The sequence below is a fragment of the Semicossyphus pulcher genome, unplaced genomic scaffold (assembly GCF_022749685.1).
Source record: "Semicossyphus pulcher isolate SPU_LCO1_2020_fin unplaced genomic scaffold, fSemPul1.0.p SCAF_14, whole genome shotgun sequence".
In the NCBI taxonomy this organism is placed as follows: domain Eukaryota; kingdom Metazoa; phylum Chordata; class Actinopteri; order Labriformes; family Labridae; genus Semicossyphus; species Semicossyphus pulcher.
Window position 1 is genome coordinate 12,561,201 of NW_027211648.1, and position 22,666 is coordinate 12,583,866.

General features: G+C 44.2%; 1 protein-coding gene across 2 annotated transcripts in view; it reads left to right on the forward strand.

Moving 5' to 3' along the window:
- Window positions 1-22,666, forward strand: part of pacrg (PARK2 co-regulated) — a 134,972-nt gene that overhangs the window by 55,715 nt on the left and 56,591 nt on the right. For both annotated transcript variants that reach the window (XM_069662204.1, XM_069662203.1), the window contains 2 exons: window positions 10,861-11,032; window positions 18,882-19,031. In XM_069662204.1, the coding sequence (XP_069518305.1) occupies window positions 10,861-11,032; window positions 18,882-19,031 (322 nt within the window). The remainder of the gene's footprint in view (window positions 1-10,860; window positions 11,033-18,881; window positions 19,032-22,666) is intronic.

Genomic DNA, 22,666 nt, shown 5'->3' on the forward strand with positions numbered 1-22,666 from the left:
GATTTCCTCAGACCAGTCATTCGCCTGCAGTGTTTTTATATCATCTTTTAATATCAGCTCAATTTGAAACCTTGACTGAGGTGATTCCAACAAAAGTACCACTACAACTCTATTTTTTTCACAGCTTTTGGCAAAGGAAATTCAAAAGAGAACAGTTCCAAGCGATGTAAGTCGAGTCGTAAAAGGCAGCCTCCATTTGATGCAAAAGATCTTAATTAAACAAGAACTTCACTTTGAGGTCGGTTTACCATCTGTTCACATATCTTTCTTTTGGAGTTGGACACTGCCCAGTTACCATGGCATTCACACATTTAGATTTTAAACACTTCAGAGCTGAGCATTAAAGGTGCATTTGTGTTACTTGGTACAGCAGTTGACAAACTAATCTCACTAAAGGTCCTTTCACTAGCTGTTCTGGAGATTTTGATTGTATCGCACGATCTTCTAAAGCAGATTTATTTTGCTTTTAAACACAAAGCACTAAGAGAACTAAAGAAAAACTTCTATACTGTTATCTGCTCTGTCTTATTTAAGCTTTTAAACATCACCATACATAAAATTATCTATACTGCTTATCCTGTTCAGGGTCGCAGGGGGCTGGAGCCTATCCCAGCTGTCAATCACAGGGCTGACACATAAGCTGTGTCCCAATCTAGGGGCTGCATGCCTCCAAGGAGGCTGTCCACGGAAGATGCGCCATTCATAGCCCGTGTAGACTGCTAAAACCGAACTGGTCTACGGAGAATTTCCTGTTTGCATCACTAGCCGATCCTTGCGTCACCAAATGGCAACAGGTAGCTAGTGGGCTAACTAGCTAGCGCAACTAACGTCACGTAACTTAATTATTTTCAAGATGATTTGTTTCAAGGGCCCTTTCGTTTTTTTTAAACACATGTAATGCTAGCGATTCAATTGAGTTAAACCAAAAGCTTTTACATTGGGATACACTGGGCTGCGAAGAATGCAGCCAATGGATCCTTTGTGGCCCAGGAAAAGGAGGACGCAGAACGTATCTGAAGGAGCCTTTGAATCGAGACAGCCCTCGTCGCGCCGCTGTGACGCACTCGGCTTTCAAATACGACCTTCAAAGGCTGTAGACCCTGGATTGGGACACTATTGCGATACAAAACATTCTCACCTACGGGTAATTTTGAGTCGCCAATTAACCTGAACAGAATGTCTTTCGACTGTGGGAGGAAGCCGGAGTATCCGGAGGGAACCCACACATGCACGGGGAGAACATGCAAACTCTACACAGAAAGCGAACCGGGGACTTGAACTAGGAACCTTCTGGCTGTGAGGCACCAGCGCTAACCACTGCACCACCATGCAGCCTAGACTGCCTCTGCTTCATGCATCACACAGAGGCTTGTTATAACACTCAAACATCACCTTTGATACGACCGTTTGGTTGGAGTAAAACACTGTTCCACGCAGAGACAAATAATCACCTTGGAAAACAGAAAGACAAGGTCAGAGCCAAATTAACAGCCATTTAATTATTATTACATGTTAATGGATTCAAAAGTGCAAACTAACAACATCAGAATCTGCTCAATTTGATCTCTTCTTTATTTTTGATTTTGCAATCCTGTTTGTTTGAACGCAAATACAGTAAGTCACACAGTCTGCTGAAGCTGCCTTGTTATCTTACGCAGACCGAGCATTCGTCTTGGTCTCTATTGTTGTGGTTTCATGCACAAAATCAATGGAGCTCATTCATCACATGCTTATTGAAAATGAGCAGATTTGTTTAAACATTTGTGAGGATTTCTCAGTGCAGTGTGAAGCTGAGGAGCGAGATTTATCAAAACTGTGCAGGCACTAGATGTTACAGTCATGCTATTTGCTTGCTGAAAAAGCATTATTCCATCCCCTTATCTTCACTGTGCATCTGACATGTACAAATCACACACACACACACACACACACACGCAGTAATATGCGAGTAATTAATGCATGCATAGACAGGCACGCTTGCACGCTCAAACACACACACACACGCGCACGACAACACGAATACTCTCTGTGGTTTCTGTTTCCGTCACAAACAACCAGTGATGGATTGGCCCCTTCCATTTTAAACAGGGAGAAAACACATGCCCCCGGGGACCCTTGTGTGTGGAAGTACTTTGAAGTGTCCACATTTAATTCTTCTGTATGATAAATGAGAGGGGAGCCGCGGCTGTAGCCTGTGAGGAAAAGCTCGGCTCGCTCGTCGAGGGGAGCGGTAACAAATGTAGCGATAGCTGATAAGCTGACTGTGTCTCTTGCTCTTGCTTGTTGTTCTGCTCCCTGCAGACCCCCACAGCCAGATAACAAATCCATCCTATCAATCAAACCCATCAATGGCTGGCTGCAGATTAGAGACAGTGATTTTGGGGCTGATTGGAGGGGAAATGCTGATTACACCTCCCTCTCTCCGACTTGATTACACTCTGCCTGTGTGTTGTCAAGCTCGGCTGCCGAGCTGTAATCACTGGGAGCTAAGAGCAGAGGCCGTGGCTTCTGAATAGACAAGACACAGACGCAATCACAACACCGGCCTGCGAGCTGTGACCACTGCTAGGTCATTGGAAAGGTCTATATCTCACACTGTCAGAGCATCTGTGCATGCTAGCAGCACATAGGCCCACATCTGTGCAGACATGCACACACCGCACTGCGATAAGGACAATCCAGCTATGAAACCTTTTGTCTCTTCTATCTCAAACCGTTATGTTCATCGCCTGCCGTTTCCCTTCTCTCCACTGTTCTGGCCTACTTCCATCACAGTGGCAGAGGATCCCGCGCTGGAGTGAGCGGAGTCCTAATCTTAGCTTTATTTAGCTGCTTCACCTTTAAAACTGGAGCAGGTTCCAGACAGTCTCTTCTTCCTCGCGTTATATCCCTCCATCCCTCCACGCCTTAACCAATCTGCTCAGCCCTCCTTCACTCCCTGTTCACCTTTTTTCAATCAGCGCAGCCACAGAGGCCGGCCCAGGACTCAAATTGTCACTTTGAGTGCACTGTGCAGTGGCTAACAGAGGCTGCTGCTCATGCAACAAAAACTGCAACTAGAAGAATGTAAACAGAAATTAAATACTGGAAATTTGAAAATGTGTGAGGGAAATTAATTGGTTTTACTTGCTTGCTTGTTAATAGCAAAAAATAATTGTGATGGCTTCCCAGTGGGAGCACAAGAACAACCTGAATGTATTCTTAGTTCCTTGTGTAAACAAGGACACTGCAAAAAACATACACCTAATAATTGTTTCGTGATGACGGTTCAGGGGAGCACATGCGTGCGTAAAAAAGCCTGCAGCAAAGCCAGGCTTCCTCAGAACATGTAGCTGAAAACTTTTGAACCCTCCCGGAAACGTTGTTTTCTATTATTTAAATGCAGATTATTTTTAACAACAGCGTTCCTCAACAGGAGCACGTCTACAGAGCGACTGTTTGATTTACTCTGGCTAACGTTTGTTACTCTAATAAGACCTTCCTGCTTTTAATCCCCAACACACCGTGTGAGATTGCTGGCATGACTCTGTGCCTAAACAAAATTATTTTCATCCGTGCGAGTGTGTGTCTTTGTGTGTGTGCGTGAGCGAGAAGTTCACATCAAACCTCGTAACTGTCTCCGCCCTGGTTTTGAACTACCTTTGAAGCTCCAAAATTGTCTCATCCAGCTTGTGTTAGGTATCATTTCAATTGACACCATGCACTCTACTACTTGTGCTTTGAATGTAACATACTTGCATGCTTGTTAGATGGAAACAGCTGTCAGGGGAGATAGCGAGAGTGACTCACTCCGCTTTCACTCACTTATCGTTTGCCTATTCCAGTCTTGCTCCTCTTATTTTGACCTCCAAGAAAGTCGAAATATTCTGTTCCTCTTTTTTTGTTTTTTTTCTTTCTCGTATTCACAGTGGGTGCACACACACACACACACACACACACACACACACGGTGGCTGATTTTTTGGGAGTGTTGCGGCCAGAGGTTTGCAAGTGCACCTGTGGCACAGCTGGAAACAGGGTTGGATTAGAATGAATAAATTATTAGGGTGTGTTGTGTGCAGCCTGTGAGGTTCTTCTGTAAAAGCTTCACTCAATAGGAAATTGAAATCTGTGTACAAAAGAAGCAGCATTTTTCATTTTGTAAATTGCACCCTGTATCAGCCAGCTTTTTTTATAATTCAAATCAACATCACAGAATAAAGGACAGGACTTTTTGTCCTTGTCTTTCATTATGGCAACTTTTGTTGCCAGTATGGTGATTTAGATAATCCAAAGATTTGAACACATTCTCGAAGAGCAAAACTCTGAATGTAAAAACAGGATTCAGTGATGCTTTTGAGCGCTAACGTTAGCAGCAACCTGCAGTGAGGTGGTCACCAGCGGTCAGAGGGCTCCACAGAAAGATTGAAAGGTTTCATGTAGAGCTGCACGATTATGGCCAAAATGACAATCACGATTATTTTGATCAATATTGAGATCACTGTTATTAATCAGGATTTATTTATTTTAAGGACAACATTATGTTAAATTTCGGCTCAGTTACAAATTTTGCATCAAACTAAGACTTAAAATTTGCTTTTTTACTTGAATTTGGTTCTAGAGGCAAGAAGCAATGCAAATTACAATAGTAACTTCGGTCTGTGTTTGGGCGTTGGGTAGATGACGCGCTGTACAGCGTCGCTTTTAAAGATGTCTGACTTGACGCTTGACAAGTACGGGGAGTAACAACATTATCCCTCTTGGCCTTCATACACTCATATGCTGCACTTTGTGGGTGGTTGAACAAGTTAGTTGTGTTGCTTTGTGGTGCAGACGCAGCCTTCATGCATTGCACTCTTTGTCTTGCTTAGTATCACTTGCCCTAAACCTGAAATACCTCCAAACAGTGGATGACGAGCAGTTTTGGGGGGACCGGTGTTTCGGTTTGACTCGCTCTCTTCCTGTTTTACCATAACAACAAGCAGCGTTCAAAACAACACCGAGCGTTAGTAGCTACACAACATTTCAAACACCTAACAGATTTAAGAGGACAGTTACGTGTTCTCTTCCTGTTTTCAGAAGCTGCTGTAATTACCACAGACGCATTCGGCTGAAAGTCGGCGTTGAACCGAAACACCGGCCTCTGTTGTTTACTCTTCCACTTTAAACTGCCGCTGCAGGTAGGCACTCATGACATGCCATGACATCTCCCCCCAAAAGTGAAGCCAAAACCTCTCCATCGCCCCCTGGGGACCTGGGGGAGTGTCTGTTAGTTTAGGAGGTGCAAAGCACACATTTTAAACCTCAATATCACCGTCAATCAATCTTTTAATCGTGGGAAGTCAAAATCCTGATCAGGATTAATATTCAATTAATTATGCAGCCCTGGTTTCCTGCATACGTCAGCTCTTAAAATCATTCCAACAGCACTTTGCAATTTGCATTGTTGTCACTGTGACAGCAGACGAAACTCTGAAAGCTAAATCCACATAATCTTTGCCGCAATATGGCTGGAGTCTGGAGCCGAATATCTTGGTCATGGTGAAATCGCTGGCCAAGTAGTAACAGAGTCCAAACTGCGACGTCTGCGGCTGCACAGAATGGAGTTGGAGGCCGGCCTTATGGACGCTTTGTGCATCCAAAAGACCAATTTTATGGCGGGGTAAACAATTCACAAAGAAATTAATAAGTTGGATCCACAAAGTCGATGTCGTGTTCACAGAGAATTGAGCTGCTGCTTAATGAAGTGGTTCAGCGAGCGCTTCCTTTACTTTCAACCCCGACGAATTACATTCAAAGATTACAGTTTATAATTGTTCCACCATGAATAGTTATTTCAACAGAGCATAATGTAGCATAGATCTTAAATTGCAGCACTCTCTGTATTTCATCCTTAGATCCCAGGAAGCCAGAGTGTCAGAAACAACAAACCCGGCTGTCAGAAAACAGAATGCTGCCGTGCCCCACATGTACAGAGACTCTTCAACAACAACAAAATAACAGTGTAGTGTCAACTCCTCACAACTCGTATTCTACCCCACAGATGGGGCTTTAGGAACTGACATGCTTTCTCAAAGTGACAACAAGCCTACTTCCACCATGAAATCAAGATCACACTGGCGCCTGATGGGAAATCTGTGTGGTATTTTGTTGTTATTTTTAGCGCCTGTTGGTTCATGCCTGCCTCCTGCATCCCCGTAACATACAGCTCCTTCAACGCATACCTCTTTCCATACCTCTCCTCTTTTTCACATGCGCCTCCTGCGTTTTGTCTCAGCCTTCTCTCGCACATTTTCAGCGGAATAAATTGATGTTTGGCCGTAGTGACTGTGTAATGAATGACTCATAGAGTGTGAGTGGCAGCGGTAGGAAGCATGTTCTCCTCTCAAAGCTGAAATAATTGACAGCAGCTCATCTGCCAGCTCATCTAAATACAGAAACCTGCACTTGTGCTAACAGAACGCTGAATCCAGGTCAAGTGATTATGGCTTCATCGATTAAAATAGCGCCTTGTCAAACAGCTAGCATGCCTCCTGTTTCTTGCATGACCTATGAGACATGCTTTTAGGTAGAAAGAAAGGTAAGAACCAAAGAAGTTCACCTAAAAAAACCCAGAAAACACTCGTTTTAGCTTCTTTTGCTTCAATAATGTGACATATTTTGACTGAGATAGGATGTAGTATAATTTAGAGGCACATTTTAAGTTGCCCAGAAGGATATAAAGCTGCTCACGCATGCTGTTAGATTAGAACATGGAGGATGAGGAGGAAATTAATAAATTATATCGGGACTACTTTTTTGGAAAATGTCAAAAAAAAAGAGTTTTTAAGAGCTCACATGCAAACACACACCTCCAAATCCGTGATCTCTCTCTGCTCGCAACTGAAACCCACAAGCTAACAGCCAACGTGTTGCTCCCAATCACATTAAATATAGTCCACGGCAATAACCTCCGAGCATCCGACAAAATAAGGTTCTTCTTGTCTTATTTCTTTCATTTTCTGCGTAGCTTTTTTTCCGCTCTATCGCTGTCTAACCATTAATGACTCACACAAACCTGGGAAACAAGACCCATCGCTTGTCCGAGCACACATCGGCTAAACATAGAGTCGCATGTAAGCCTTCATCCACCCACTCATGTATTCACGAACCCCCCCCTCAAACACGATCACGTCCAGCTATTGTGTATTTAAGGTGGCAACCTGCTGTTTTTCCTTCCTCCTGGTCCCCCGTGCCTGTCAGGGGCCTCTGATACTGTTGTTTAATGAGCGCCGGCTCTCCTCCGGCTCGCTCCTAGTCTGCTCTGCTTCTGTGTGTCTGCTGTTGCAGCGCTGACCAGAGCAGACACGCCGGTCTGTGTCCCAGGGCTAATTGCTGCTACTTGGCTGATAGTCTTTCTGTGCTCCACTCTCATTGACTCCCCGGACTCCAGGGGGATTCCCATAGGCACCCAAAGACAAACAAACCTGGGCGGACAATCGATAACGGATGCAAGAGTTACCGCTCAGCACAGCCGCTGATTAAGATTCCCTGGGAATGTGTGTGAGAGTGTGTGTGTGTGTGTGTGTGTGTGCGAAGGTGTTTGCTGATCGTCCCCACTCCGTCAGTGCTAACTGGAATCTTCGGCCTGTCCCTAAGTGCTTGTTTATGTGTTTTTGATTAAGAGCATCGCACAGTTCAGAGGCCTTCTCACAAAAACAGCACATTAATGCTCCCAGGTAATTATTCCCACTACATCTCAGGTTCTCAGTAGGGCAGGTAGGATTGTGTCTCTGCCTAAGTGTGAGCTCTAATGTACTGACAGAGTAAGTAAGTTTGTGTGCTATAATTATCAGCTTAAGATAAAGCTTTTCGAAGTTTCCCCATGTTTTATATAGAATGTATTATCTCCATGACGCAATTTGTCACTTCAGTGCAACAACAGCCACATTAAAAAAATTATAGTCCCAACAGCTGTTTGAAATCCAATATATCAACCTAATATAATGACTATTAGAAAATACATAATAACACATACACACATAATAGACATAAACACAAATATTTTGCCATAAAATTAAATTAGTTGTTGCTTAAATTTTAACCTGTTAAAAGAGCATAATTAATAAATTTCCCAAGGTATATTCAAATATAACACTATTTACATTTTTCTAATGTAGATATATCTTTCTAGCATTATATAAGTCATACCATGAAATGTAAACCTGATTGCAAACCTAGACACTAGCTGTGTCCCAATCCAGGGGCTGCAGCCTTCGAAGGAGGCGGTCTGTGGAGGATGCTCCGCTCATAGCCGCCGTGGACCATTAACGCCGAACTGAATTGAGACTGTCTGGTGTACGGAGCATTTCCTTCACCCGCCCTTACCCTTGTGTCACCAAACGCTGCTCCTGTCGCCTAGCAACAGGTAACTAGCTAGCATAACTAACGTCGAATAAGTTAACTAGAAAATTAGACCTTTTGTTTTCTTAAACATGTGACACTAGCTATTCGATTTAGTTGAAACCAAAAACGTTTACATCTAAACGCTTATTCCTCAGCCGCGTAAAAGTCCCTCATTTCGTTTGAATTGGCGCGCAATGCATCTTGGGATATGTTGGGCCGCAAAGGATGCACCCGATGGATCCTTTGTCGCCCGGGAAACGGAGGACGTATTTGTCGGCCACATCTGAAGGAGCCTTTGAATTGGGACAACCTTCGATGCGCCAATGTGACGCAAACAGATCTTCAAATAGGCTGCAGCCCCTGGATTGGGACACAGCTACTCTAGAATATTAAGTTGATATTTAGATTCAAAGTGTATTCTGGGATTGCCCTTATATACTTAATACTATTAATAATAATAAAAAGTAACAATCAACAACTGATTACTTTTTGATCCACCAACCCAACTAGTTCCACAACTTAACTGAAACTGGACTTTTGTTGCCAAGCAACCCAAACATTCCCCTTCACTCTGTGTCTACAGGTTACCACAGATCAGCTGTTTTTTTTTTAATCATGTACATTTATCTGTTTCAATTTATCATCAACCAGTGAAGTAAGAGTCTGCTGTGTGATTCAGAGGTACCAGCTTGATCGATGTCGACACGCACGGCCTGCTGTAATGTTAATTAATGATATTCAGAACACCTGGCCGAGGCAGATGCAGTGAAAAGTCCCAGTGATGTTGTACTCTATATTGCCTCTCGGATTGCCTCTTGTCCCATTAGATTACTTGGGACTAGCCGTTGTATAATACTGTTTATTGTATATTATATGGCCAAATAAATTCACATATGACATGGCATGTTCCTGTGTGCCATTGGTTACTAAGCACTGCTGTGCTCCAGTGTCTCCTCTCCTCTGTACCCATCCCTCTGCCTCTCCTCCCCGTCTCTCTGAGCTCATGTTTGCTTTTGTTCTCGTCTCCAGCCCGCCTGACTCACAATGATGATCTTGACCAAGCGCAGGGAAAGGTCAAGGTTGGCCGGCAAATTGCCTCAAAGCAATCAGCCTTGTCTCTCCGCGCTAACAGTGTGAGCTCTCTGTCTCTGTCGCCATCTTGCCATCTCTCCATCTTTTTCCCCTTTTCCTTCTCCGTCTCTGTGTTTACCCGGGGGGGGGATGTGTGTCAGGGAGGATTGGCAACAGGAGACGCGGGAGGGGTCTGCCCTGCTTTGAAGTCTCTGACTCTGACCGGCGGCTGAGCGAGGGCCGGGGACTTGAAAGAAGGGAGCGTCGCTGACTGGGTGACATTTCAGCAGAGACCAGTGTGACCTAGCGGGGCGCTTGCGTGTGTGTATATGTAAATCTATGTGTATGTGTGTGTGGACAATGAGCGAGTGTCTCCTTGTGGCTTCAGCTGTCCTCAAGGACTGCTGGCTTGAGGGGGTGTTTGCCTCTGCACCAAAGGGATTACCTTTCATTACATGAAAAACAGAATCACCCAGTCAACCTCTAACCCCTCGCTCAACAATAGTGCCATTGGGACGCAGTGTCACAGCTGATACCCGTGTTATAAATACACACTTGGTAACTAGATCTAGTACACACAGATATTGCATGAGCCTCGGGTATATGTAACATTTTATAGGATTTTCAGAACACACAAAGGCTCAAGGACGGCCTGCTTTGGGTCAGCTGTTCGTTCCGGCCCAGTGTTCCTGAGTGGCTTTACTCCGATGGCTTCACACACATGAAAGGCTTCACTTTAATTTGTCACACGGTGCCCACACACTCAGCCAAACAACATCAAAGCCTGCCCGTGGCCCGGAGCTGGACAAATGTCTTCATCTAACCGCCTGATTGTGTTTGTGTGTTTGTGCGCCTCTCTGTCTGTCCTGTAAATGGTGTAAACAGGTGTTAACATGTCAGCCCACAAGATGCCACATGCCGCTGTGTCATGATCTCCTGAACAGCTGTCCCCTGCCATTGTGTGTGGGTGTGAGTGTGTGAATATGTGGATGTATGTGTTTACAGTGAGGTTTATAAATGGCTGCGAGAGGAGCCTTAGCCCTACATATTGTGCAAAGCCAAGGACAAACAAAGAGAAAGGGCAAGGAATGGAAGGGAGCTTTATGGCAATAGCTGATTTCCTGTCTCTCACTGTGTGTGTGTGTGTGTGTGTGTGTGTGTGAGTGTGTCATCTTTGTATGATTATATGCACAGATACAGGTGTTCGTCTGAGTGAGCTTGAAGGTGATTTAGTAGGTTGTAAGAGAGACTTTCCTCCCTGCTGCTAGCTAATGTCTCCATCAATAGTCGTGTGTTTTAACGAATGCCCTTAAGCAAAGGGATACATGTAACCCTCCCCTCTCTCTTTCTCTCTCTCCGTTGCTCTCTCTGGATTAAAGAAACAGCTAATAACGCCTGTAATGTAAATTTACATTTCTGTCCCCAGGAGGAGATTGAGAAACTGGACTACTACCACATCCTGCCTCTGTTCTTCCATGGCTTATGCGAGACCGTTCATCCGTACGAGTTCTTCGCCCGCCAGGGAGTCCATGACCTGCTGGAGCACGGAGGCCCCAAGATCCAGCCCGTCATTCCCCAGCTCATCATCCCCATCAAGAGTGAGTCTGCGAGGGTGTCTGCTCTCACGGGTTACAAATCACACGTAACGCAGCTGTGACCCTGTGTTTGTTATTTTACCTTCACTGTGTTCCCTTGACACTGATGGGAAAATGTGGTTACCTCTGAAGAATCCATTTGTTTTGAGCGCTAGCAACTGGCAAAGGTTGAAATACAAAAACTATTCAATTAACTGTGACAGCATTAGCTCTAGTTTGATGTACCTTTCTATAATGTTATTTTTGTGATGTATGTAAGTGATTGACAGCCAAGAAATCTTCTCAGTGAGAGTTTAAGTGCAGCTTTCATGAATATTTGTGCATGTCATATTTCATTATTTACTACTTTAGTGACAGCATCATTACATTTTGATTGCTGTTTACTGATCTTAGTCAAATCCCTAGTCAGAAGATTCTCAGTTGCTTTTAGTGTAATAAGTTGCAGCATAAAATAAACCAGAAGCTAAATGCAGAATCAGGTTGTGGGCACAAATGCAACAACAGTCCTGGTATATAGTAAAGCTAATATAAGGTAACTTGATGTTGGTGAGTACCAGGTAAAACTGTATAGCTGGGTTTCGATGGTGAGGGTTGTTCAGGTGATGTCGCACCCATGAAGCAGTTTTCCTTCTTTGGTTAGCCTCCTTTATTTCCAGTGCGCATGTGATTCAGTTGAGCGGCCGTGTGGGGATGTGTGTGTGTGTGGTCTGCGCCAGACGATAAAGGCAGAAATCAAACACTAGCTGTGTCCGATTCAAAGGGCTGCTTCGTTCGAAGGCCAATTGCGTCACAATGGCGCGTCGAAGGCTGTCCCATTTGGAAGGCTTCTTCAGATGCGGCAGACGAATGCGCCCTCCTTTTCTTGGGCCACGGAGGATCATCGGGCGCATCCTTCGCAGCCAAACGTATCCTGAAATTCTTTGCACGCCAATTCAAACGAGAAGGCGGACTCTTACGCGGCTGAGGAATACACTTTTTAAATGTAACGTGTTTTGGTTTTAACTCAATCGAATAGCTAGTGTTACACTTGTTAAAAAAAACCGAAAGGGCCATTGAAACAAATCTTCTATTATCTTTAAAATAATAGGTTAAGTTAAGTAACGTTATCTCGCTAGCTACCTCCTGCTAGGCGACAGGAGCAGTGTTTGGTGACGCACACGTAAGGGAATCCTTCGTAAACTAGACCGTCTTATTTCAGATCGTCTTTAGCGGTCAGCCCCTGAATTGAGACACAGCTACTGTTTCTGTATTAATCCATCGACTACTGCCTTAGCTAAACCAGAGAGGTACCCATACACTTGAGTCTTGTAGCACCACACTGTTAGCATAAGTTAGCATGTTACAACACACATACAACTCATATTACACCCATAGAAAGCTAAACAAACATGCATACTGTCAACTCAACAAAGAAAAATGAGGATGCATACATAAAATGTAAGCATGTGCTAACCGCTAGCATGCTAATCACACTATACAACATCCCTAACCAAGAAAAAACACCAACAAATTTTAATATACTTACTTATTACTGAGGGACGCACACAGTTCAACACCCAACACACTGCTGGTGATTTAGGCAGGGCACCTAAGCAGCTAACAACTAACTTAACACAACTTATTACTATTGAAAACTGAGCTGGTTGAGGTGACTAGACCTGCACTCAAGATGAGGGGGAGGAGCTGTGATGTCACCAGACAGGGAGCCTTTTGTACACTTAACATGGGGTCATGACCTAGCTTACAAATGCATCTTAAATGATTGAATTAGCCTTAAAAGCATCAGAATCAATAACTTACATGTTCAAATCATATGTATGGATTATTTCACAACTCCTCTCAGCAGCATGAAGTGCGACCAAAATAGTACAGCATACTCTACTAGGAATAGACTCACCTGTCTTACACACTTGCACTATAACAGATTCTAACGTTACCACACAACCAGTCCTGTGACAAGTCCTAATTTGGTTCCGCAGTCACACTGTTCCTATTATTACATTAACCCTCAGGGCGAAGCGTCCTTGTTTTTGCATTCGCCGGAAGAAGTTGGTTCTAAAAGCATGCCTGATAATCTGCCATGTGCGATGTGGTGACATGCTACATTTAACTGTGTCATCGTCTCGGGCCCCCCTACCTTTACAGCCTGACACGTTTAAAAAAACGCAACACGCTCACAAGCTGGCAGATGGAGGTGGGCGGAAAGGTCGTTTCCCCGGGTGGAGTGGTCCGCTGCTTCAGAAATAGACATCAGAATTTACAGTGATCGGGACAGGAAAGGTTTCCTGTGTGACGAATGCGAGACAGATCGAGGTACAGGGAAGTAAGAAGAATGCAGAGTGTGGCTTTTGTTGGAGAATTACTCACACAGTCACACACACACACACACACACACACACACTGTCTTTTGTTTGGCGCCGCTGCCAAGTGGAGTGTCAGTTTCAAAGTGGGAGCCTTTAAGTGGCGCCTGGTGAGCCTGGGATAGTGTTCATGTCATGGGCAGTTGGCTTGGTGTGTGTGCGTGTATGTGGAGTGTGTTCTGTGTTTATGTGAGGCTGTTGGACGTCTGTGGAGGCAGAGGGGCGTAACGGCCAACAATAGGCAGGGCTGTTGGGGACCCTGGGACACTGTGACAGACTGACCCTGGCACAAGTCTGCTAAACACTGCACCATGCACACACTGCAAGGTCTTACGTCTCACTGTGTGACATATCGAGCTTTGTGTATGAGGCCCAATTTATTTTGTAAATAATGGAAAAAGCAATTTTTTCTACGCCATGCTCAATGCAGTATATTGTTTCCAGGTGCTCGATTGGCTGGAATCTTCTCACAGATTGTTTAAATATTTTAATGTCCACCCGTCCCGTTATCAAGAGGCCCCTGCTTTACACACAACTTGGAATTATACACTGAGTGACCGGGCCACTCGCTAACTTAGACAACAGTTTAAAAATTCAAACCCCCTCAGCACTTTCTGTCATTTGCCTGTTGGAGGCCAGCAAAGGTGATGGTTATGCTCCTCATGAAAACACACACTTTGCACTGATAATGGAATTTTAAATGGCCTGCTCCTTATTAACTTCTTGGTTTATTAAAAATCAGGTCTGTTTCTCCATCCACAAGGCAAAGCCGCCAGTCCGTGTCTCTGTTGCAGATTAATTACTTTTCCATGGAGCAGGGAAGAAGAAGGGATGGTGGGAAGAGGAAGAAAGTAAAAAGCCGTCTGCAGTCTAAAATGGCAAGATATATATTTTTCTCCTCTGACGTTAATACATCTTCAATGTGGCTGGCAGGCTCTTATCTGCAGAGCGACTGAGTCACGTCAGACCCTGGTGAATTTTGATGATGACTGCAGGTCACCCAATGAGAATACACAATGAAGAAGGCTCTGGCTGACATTTTACTCAAAGGCCCTGTCCTCAGTGACTTAAAGAGTGAACTTTTTCCTTGTATACACAGCGTGTGCCCTTCATCCCATGTTGGAAACATTATGTGTGGAAGAAAAACAGGGAAAAAAGCAAGAAAACATACACTGATCAGCCATAACATTATGCCTAATATTGTGTAGGTCCCACTTCTGCTGCCAAAACAGCCCTTACAAGTCAAGGCATGGACTCCACTAGACCTCTGAAGGTGTGCTGAGGTATCTGGCACTGAGACGTTAGCAGCAGATCCTTTAAGTCAAGTAGGATGCGTGGCGGGGCCTCCATGGATTGGACTTGCTTGTCCAGCACATCCCACAGATGCTCGATTGGATTGAGATCTAGGGAATTGGAGGCCCAGTCAACGCCTTGAACTCGTCGTGTTCCTCAAACCATTTCTGAACCATTTCTGCAGCGTGGCAGTGCGCATAATCCCGCTGAAAGAGGCCACTGCTATTAGGGAATACCATTTCCATGAAGGGGCGTACTTGGTCTGCAACAATGTTTAGGTAGGTGGTACGTGTCAAAGTAACATCCACCCAAGGTTTCCCAGCAGAACATTGCCCAAAGCATCACACTGCCTCCGCCAGCTCGCCTGCATCCTGAAACGTGATTCATCAGACCAGGTCTGGTCCAGCTCTGATGCTCAAGTGCCCATTGCAGGCGCTTTCTGCGATGGACAGGGGTCAGCATGGGCACCCTGACCCTGAAACTGCGTCACTTTACCTGTCAGTGGTCATAATGTTATGGCTGATTGGCATAGATATGATACATATTTTGGTTTTAATGGATTTTATACGACGTTTTCTCTCCTCAAATTGGAAGTTACTTCTTGCAAGTGAAAGAAAAAGCTGAATGTGCAGTAAATATGGCAAATAATTGAATCCAAAACCCTGATATTTCTGCAAGTAAAGGCAAAAAACAAAAGTCTTTTCCAGCTAGAGGGTACCATGGTGACTTAAGAAGAAAGGGTAAAATGTTACTGAAGCGCTGTGGTTTGGGTTTTTCTGTCTTCCTTAAATAGGTAGCAGGATTCAGAGCCATGCCTCCATTGAGCCTCAGCTGATTGGCATAACATTTGTTCAGCTTTGAATCAAAATGAGACTTTCATTATAAGACGATCCGCAGTTACGCCTCAGCACGGGAACATCTCCTTCTGAGCTGAACGGTATATTTATACGATTCAGCGCTAAACTCTCCAACGTGCCGCCCTACCTGCGACATTTCACAAGAAGCAGATACAAGGTCACCATTGTTTTACGTTCACGTTGAATATAAAACAGGTCCCAGCATGAATAGATTAGTACTTTATTCAGATTTGTCCTTACAGAGGTTTAATACCAGCATTAATACATCAGGCCCTCGGCTGCCGTCCCCCCCTCCTCTCTTTTAATTTTTCCCTTTCTCTTGTTTTTTTTTCAGCGAGGCGAGAGTGCCGATGAATAATTGAACAGTCCCGCGGTCCAAATGTCACAGCAGGGAAAATTGTTTGCGGTGGCTCGTAATTAGAATTTCATTGTTTGTTATGTAGGTTTGAAATTCCTGTCATTCCACATTCCACCTTATCGCGGTGACGGCAGATATCTCTGCGCTCGTCTATCTGTGGGGACACACTAAGGCAGAGATGGAGAGATGGCGCAAAGCACAATACTTTCGCTCATTCAGCATCATCTCCACTGCTGACAAAGACAAAGACATTCTTTAGCAAATACACTCAAACGAAACAAAACAAAGGACAATGTTCAACATGTCGTTGTCTCACGTGTGATGACGCAAATTTGTATCAGTACACTTTGATGAGAGTGTTACAAGTATTCTTTTTTTTACCCATCAGCCCCTTCTTGTTTGTATCACTCTTCTTCATTGTACAACCTCATTCTTATTGTGTAGCTGCCATGTTAAGCGCTGCCTGTGCTCGTGACTGAGCCTGACATAAGGCTGTCTCACTGCTTTTAATGTGTTTGTGTGCATCTTGTAGTGTGTGTGTGCCTGTTATGTATGTGTGTATGTGTGTGTGACAGCTTTGGATTTGCATATGAGCTGTTTTAACACAGACAGTAGATGATGCAGTGTGCTCGCAGAGTACTTTAACTGTCATACACAATATTTGAGGGCTGGTGCTGTCTTTCTTTTTCAGGCAGTCTTCTCTGTCTATTATAATACGGTGCGAGGGATGGTATTGTTAGGGTGTCACTGGAATTCCTTCTCTTACTGATACTGCTTTTTGGTTCTTGAACAAGAAACAAATGAACTAGAAACAAACATATGTTTGATAATAGTGGAATCATTGTTGCTTTATTGTTTCCTATGATTACATTTCTGTCTCTTTAGCAGCAGTGGTATTAGTGTGAACACTCAACGGTGAACACTGTAACACTGATGTTTTATTTTGATAGTTTTCTTTTAAAGAGCAATTAAATTCAGCACATCTGAGTGTTACCTTTTACTTTGTTAAACTACACATCACCGGTGTCCTCAGGGAATAACGATAGAAATTAGTGTTTAGCTATAAAACACATGTAACACACAGTATGAATGAATAAATACAGGGATGCACAGTTCCAATGCTCTGGATGAGTTTCACCACTGGTACTGGTCCTATTCAGCAGATCAGGATTTTGGCCATAATGTGAAAAAATAGTTTCATAGTCAGTGTTTTTATAATCTGTGTTTTAAGTATCAGTAAAAATGTAGTTAGTTAAAGTTAGTTAAAATAAGGATTCCAATAAATTACGTGTAGTAAGAAAGTACATATGGTAAAGACATCTGTTCTAGGAATAGGTAGACACCCAAAGTTGAGGTAGTGGAATGAGTATCTAAACAAGTGTGATTGGTGAATCTGTAGTAATACTTGCAGTGTATGATGTTAATAGTCCACCTGGAGGTGGAGGCCTGTGGTACAGCCGTAACCAAGTCAGTAGCCTCCCAAGTCCCAAGTTGCTTGAAAAACCTTTATTGCCCTTGTGGTAGTCTCTATACGGCAGGAGCGTTGATTTTAAATATGGGAAGTGTTCTGGTTTCCATTTGTAGTCCCAGTAATATTGACCAATCACGTATCAGCAGGAAAAACTGTCAGTCCGGAGAGCAAAAGCAGGCAGAATGTGATCCACTGTAATGACATTCTGGCTCCCATCAGCATCATCGGACAATGATTCAGCTTCTTATTAATCTCTATAAATAGACTTCTGATGCAAGTTCGGCTAACAATCCGCTCTACATCTAAGATTGAACTTGACAATTCCCTTGACTGCGTGTCACGAAAGCCGTTCAGCATTTAGATTTCCCGACTTCCTCCAATGCACCAGACATTATTGATCTGACCTCCGTTCAACAAACAAGCATTTAAAAAGTAGTTTCCTTCTCCTCTCGAGGACAGACCTGACAAAGCCTGCATTTGAACTTTTTACAAATCTGCATCATGGTGTTGTAATTTCTGTGCAACTTACTATTTACAGTGAAACTGAGACTCACCAGAAACAGATGAATGGGCTCTCTGGGGGCCTTGTAAGTATTAGTGTTTAGTTTTTCAGTTATTAGTGCTAGCTTTCCTCAACAGCTGCTGTGTCTCTTTTTCTACCTTTGTCTCTCACCTGCTAAAACATTTCTGCCTCCTCTCTTTCATCCACAATATTTCAGCGTATCTATTTTCTTTTGAAATTGAAAGTGTGTTTTTTATGTAGTTGTGGCTGCTTGCTGGCAAAAATAGGCTTTGAGATGCCATCGATATCCTCCTAAAGTGAAAGACGGCATCAGATAACAGTTTTACAAATCTTAAATAGAAATAGCTAAAGTCTGTTTTCCCTAACTTGGGTTATGCTGTCTGAACAAAAGGGAATTTCTAGGACTCATGCAGCCCACAAAAAAAGAGCACAAATAAAAGAAGCTCAAAAACCTAGAAAAATCTGTCAGTCTTAGTCGCTAATCACAGTTCTTTTCCAACCCTTCGTCCTCTGCCTGTCACATCTCTTTATGTCTCTTTCTGACATTTTCTTCTTTTATTTTTCCCTTCTTTTCCTTCCGTCTCTCTCTGAATTTGTCTCTCTTGATCTCTGTAGCCCTCCATCTCTCCCGCCTTCATTCCCTTTTGTTCTCTCTATCAGTGGGAAATGGAGTTAAGTGCAGCTGTAGGCCAAATAGCCCAGTGATTGGCTCTCACTTACTCCTGCTTCCCCAGTGCATTTGAAATCACTGATTGCAGAAAAGCAGGTCTAAATCAAAGCACGGCTATAAAGGAGATGCTTTCAAGGGACAGGTAGTGTGCGGAGGTTCACATTTATGTGGATTTTGGCTGTATGTGTCGACTGAATACGCTCGTATGTGCCATATAAGTTGTCAGAATCACTCATTTACTGTACAACCACCTGTCTGAACAACCTGCAAATCTAGTTTGACCTGATTCCTGACCTTTGCTCTCTCCCCTGCCCCTTCAGATGCCCTGAACACGAGGAACCACCAGGTGATCTGCACCACCCTGAAAGTCCTGCAGCATCTGGTGATGTGCGGAGACATGGTGGGAGAAGCTCTGGTGCAGTACTACAGGCAGATCCTCCCTATTCTCAACATCTTCAAAAACATGAACAGTGAGTCCCCGGCCGCGCGAAGCGTGTGAATTCATGGGCAGATGGTGTGTTGGCGTGACGTGTCGCTGCGCTTTTTTGGAGCAGTCATTGTGTCAGCATGTCCCTTTTGTGTTATCAAACATTTTTGCAATAGAATAATGTATCAACAGCAAAAGTTTACAAGGCTGTGAAAAGAAGCGATGAGGAGTATGTACACTGTGTTAAAGCTGTAATTCCACAGAGCTACATTCTGGAAAAATCCTATGCAGATGTCAAGTGTCTCTTTTTGTGTGACTGAGAGTCTTCCAGGCAGAAAGCATCCTGTTTTCTTCCTATTATTTTCTCAGTGGATCCTCTGAATGAGCCTGTACCTGAATCCTTTTCTCCCTCTTCCTCCCACCACTTAAACATCCTCTTGACAGAGCAGCTCCATTTTGTCCTTTCTGCTGTCAGTCAGGCTGCATTGTGCAGCGGCTGCTGAGGAGACTTTGTCCTTGCTCTCCCTGAAAGCCTCTACCTGGGTGACACCAGGACCTGGGGAGATTGGCATCAGATAGGCAGGCCTCTTTGTGTGGCGGTGTCAAAGCACTTAGCGTGGTGTGACATGATGTGGGCCCATTGAAGGCTTAGAGGCACAGCCAATCCCAAACACAGCTCCCCGCACGGTCGGTAGGATGTGGAGAGTGACATTGTGAATCAATCATTTAAACACAGGCTTTAACAGAAGAAAACACAAGGCTTTAGCCTCTTAATCAATATCCAATTTGAATCTCTTGTCTCTTTAATTCGCTTACATTATCTGTTACTATTTGCTGAGGTCTAAAAAAAGGGAAGGAGCTGAAAAGAGATAGTGAGGAAAGACAAAGGATGGCAAAGAAAAGCCTGCCTTATTAGCACATGGCCGTATGCAAATCTCCTCTGTAAATTAGCTGTCAAATCAATCCCCTAAACCGGTTTGAAGCGTGAGTTCCTCCGCCACGGCGCACGCTCAGCAGTTGGCCGGTGAACCCCACCAGGAATAGTTTTATCTCCGCCTGGTAGTTACCTTGCCGGCCTGTCTACCTGCTTCCCTGTCCTCCTCTGGCGAGCATCGATTAAACCTGAGCCAACCTCTCACCTGGCAGACGTTCCCGCTATTGACCTCTCCCAGAGAGACCAGTCTGGGCCAGAGAGGGGTCCATAGAGCTGCCAAAGCACTGGAGCCACTCTGCTAAACAAGGACAGTACTTCCTGCTCAGCATTTTACGGGCATTCAGTGGAGTTTCTCTCTCTCTAAAGTTTGGTTAAAGTTGAGGCTGAATGATACAAAAACTTAAGTATACAATATATTAACTTAGACGGATATTATAATAATTCCAACTGTTATTATTTTCTTACTGTTTCCATCTGGAGCTTTGGTGTTAGATAAGCTGTCAATCCAAGTCCTGCACCACCCACTCCCTGCTAACACATAAAGATACTACTTCAAATACTGAGAATAAAAGCTTCTCTTCTGGGGACAAAACACTGTGTGAACCAGAACTCTGTGTTCTTTCTCTCCAATACGCGAATATTTTAGCTCTTCCTCTCTCTCTCTCCTACTCTGTCTCTCTCTCTCTGTTTTATGCGCCTTGTTTATATCAATATCAAAGCTTTTATTGAAGTCCATCTATTATCTAATATCTCTTACATTCACCTCCAGCTCCATCCCACGCTCAGTCGGCCGTCTCAACCGGAGCCAGCGTGCAGCCTGCAGCAGACAGGCACGATCATTGTGTTTAATACAGTAGAAGACACAGAGGGCTGCCTCGTAGTGTGTGGTAACATCTCCCTTTGGCTCTCCCACACTGTAACTCTCAGAGCTCGCATGGCATCCCTCTTATCTCCTGAGTCACAAGCAGGCCACTGTCCGGCATGTGCCAAATATGTGCGCCTGCGTTTGTGTACATCTGTCATGAATGGATCCGTTGTGTCCCACATGCAGCTGCTTTTCTGTCTGTGTCTCTCCTTGTTCACAGCCTCTGGCACGGACCGGTCTACTAGACGGCTGCTACATGCTCACAAACCGGCACATTCACGACATATATATAATCGCACGCTGTCCCAGCTGAGGCTACACGCCCTGACTCTGTCTGCCCAGTTGTTGGAGCTGTGAATCAATAGGCTGACAGCCGGGGTTTCGGGGCTACACTGAGATATCACCAACATCTCATCATGGGACAGATCCCCTAGGCTGTGTTCACACACTCCCGCTGTGTCGCTCCCATTCTCAGACAGGGTTGTGACCTGTTAAATTGGTCCGCATACAGGCCTTATCTGAGCCATTTTTCCAGGGTCAGAGCTTGAACTTAACAGCCATCTCTAAAATGGACCCTCGGGTGTTCTCTCACTCAGACAGAGCACTGGACCTCTGACCAGGAGAGCTCGCTCACGACCCACATGCTCAGCTTCTCTGAGATCCCGGCCTCTGAAGAAGGAACGGCTCCGATTGTTCACTGAGAGAAAAAAAAATCTGCCTGTTTAACTCCAGGCAGCCGGATGCCATTCTCAGCACTGACACAGTAATGCTTAATTTTGAAGCGCGCAATAATGAGCAATCACATAGTATCACCGTCCTTGATGTACCCCTTTGTCTCCTGAATCAGCTCTCTCAGCTTTTGTTTGCTTTGTGCCTTTTGCGTATCAGCTGTGTGTGTGTGTGTGTGTAAGAGAGAGCGAGAGAGAGAGACAATGTCGAGGATAGTGTAGGAATTCCTCCAATGCGATTTGCACGGCTCTCTTGTTTGCTTGCTGTGATGAATCTTATCCCTAATGAAATGCAACAACGTTCCTTATGAAGGAGAGATGTGCTCCCTCATCCAGCAAATTCCTCTTCTCAGCTTGAAGGAAGGGAACTCATCTACTGTACGTCATCCGAGGGAGAGAGAAACAGAGGAAGGAACATTCTTTTCTTCGTCAGTATAAAATGATGTTTCCAATATCAGTCACATCCTGCTATTTATGTTAAAATGCTACATTACATAAAGTGAACCATAATGATGTAAACACATTTTAAGCTGAGGAATTTGCAGTATCATTATAGACCTAATACAGGCCTGTAATTCCAGCCTTTTAAAAGTTTCTTTGTAGATCGACTTAAACTTCAGATAGTTTCAGTTTGTCCTGGTCTGTGTGTCAGCAAACAGGCCGGGAGATCACCATGGATCTGTTTCTACAAAGTTTCATGTTTGCAGAAGGAGAAATATCAAGCAACACCGAAGAGACAATCCTATCCCCTTGTTAGGGATGCACGCATTTTGATTTTTTGAAGATATCCGATATGCCGATATTTGACAACTCATTTAGCCGATTACCGATACCGATATTTTTTTCCCGCACACCTAATTGCAGAGATCATCAACTCTCTTCTGTATTGGAATTAGCGTGCAGTATAATGGTGATACTCTTATCACATTTGTTACAATGGTCGGGGTGAAGGATCTTGAGATGGTTAATCAAGTTTGTGGTGTTGAAAGACTTTGCCTCGGCTCCTCCTCGCATCACCGAAGCTGAGCAGTCATTGCAAATAGCAGTTTTGCTATCTATTTCGGACACTTTGAAAAACTTCCACACCACGGACATTTTGGCTTCTAACTCTCTCATGCTGCAGGTAGACACACGTGACGTCATCACGCTGC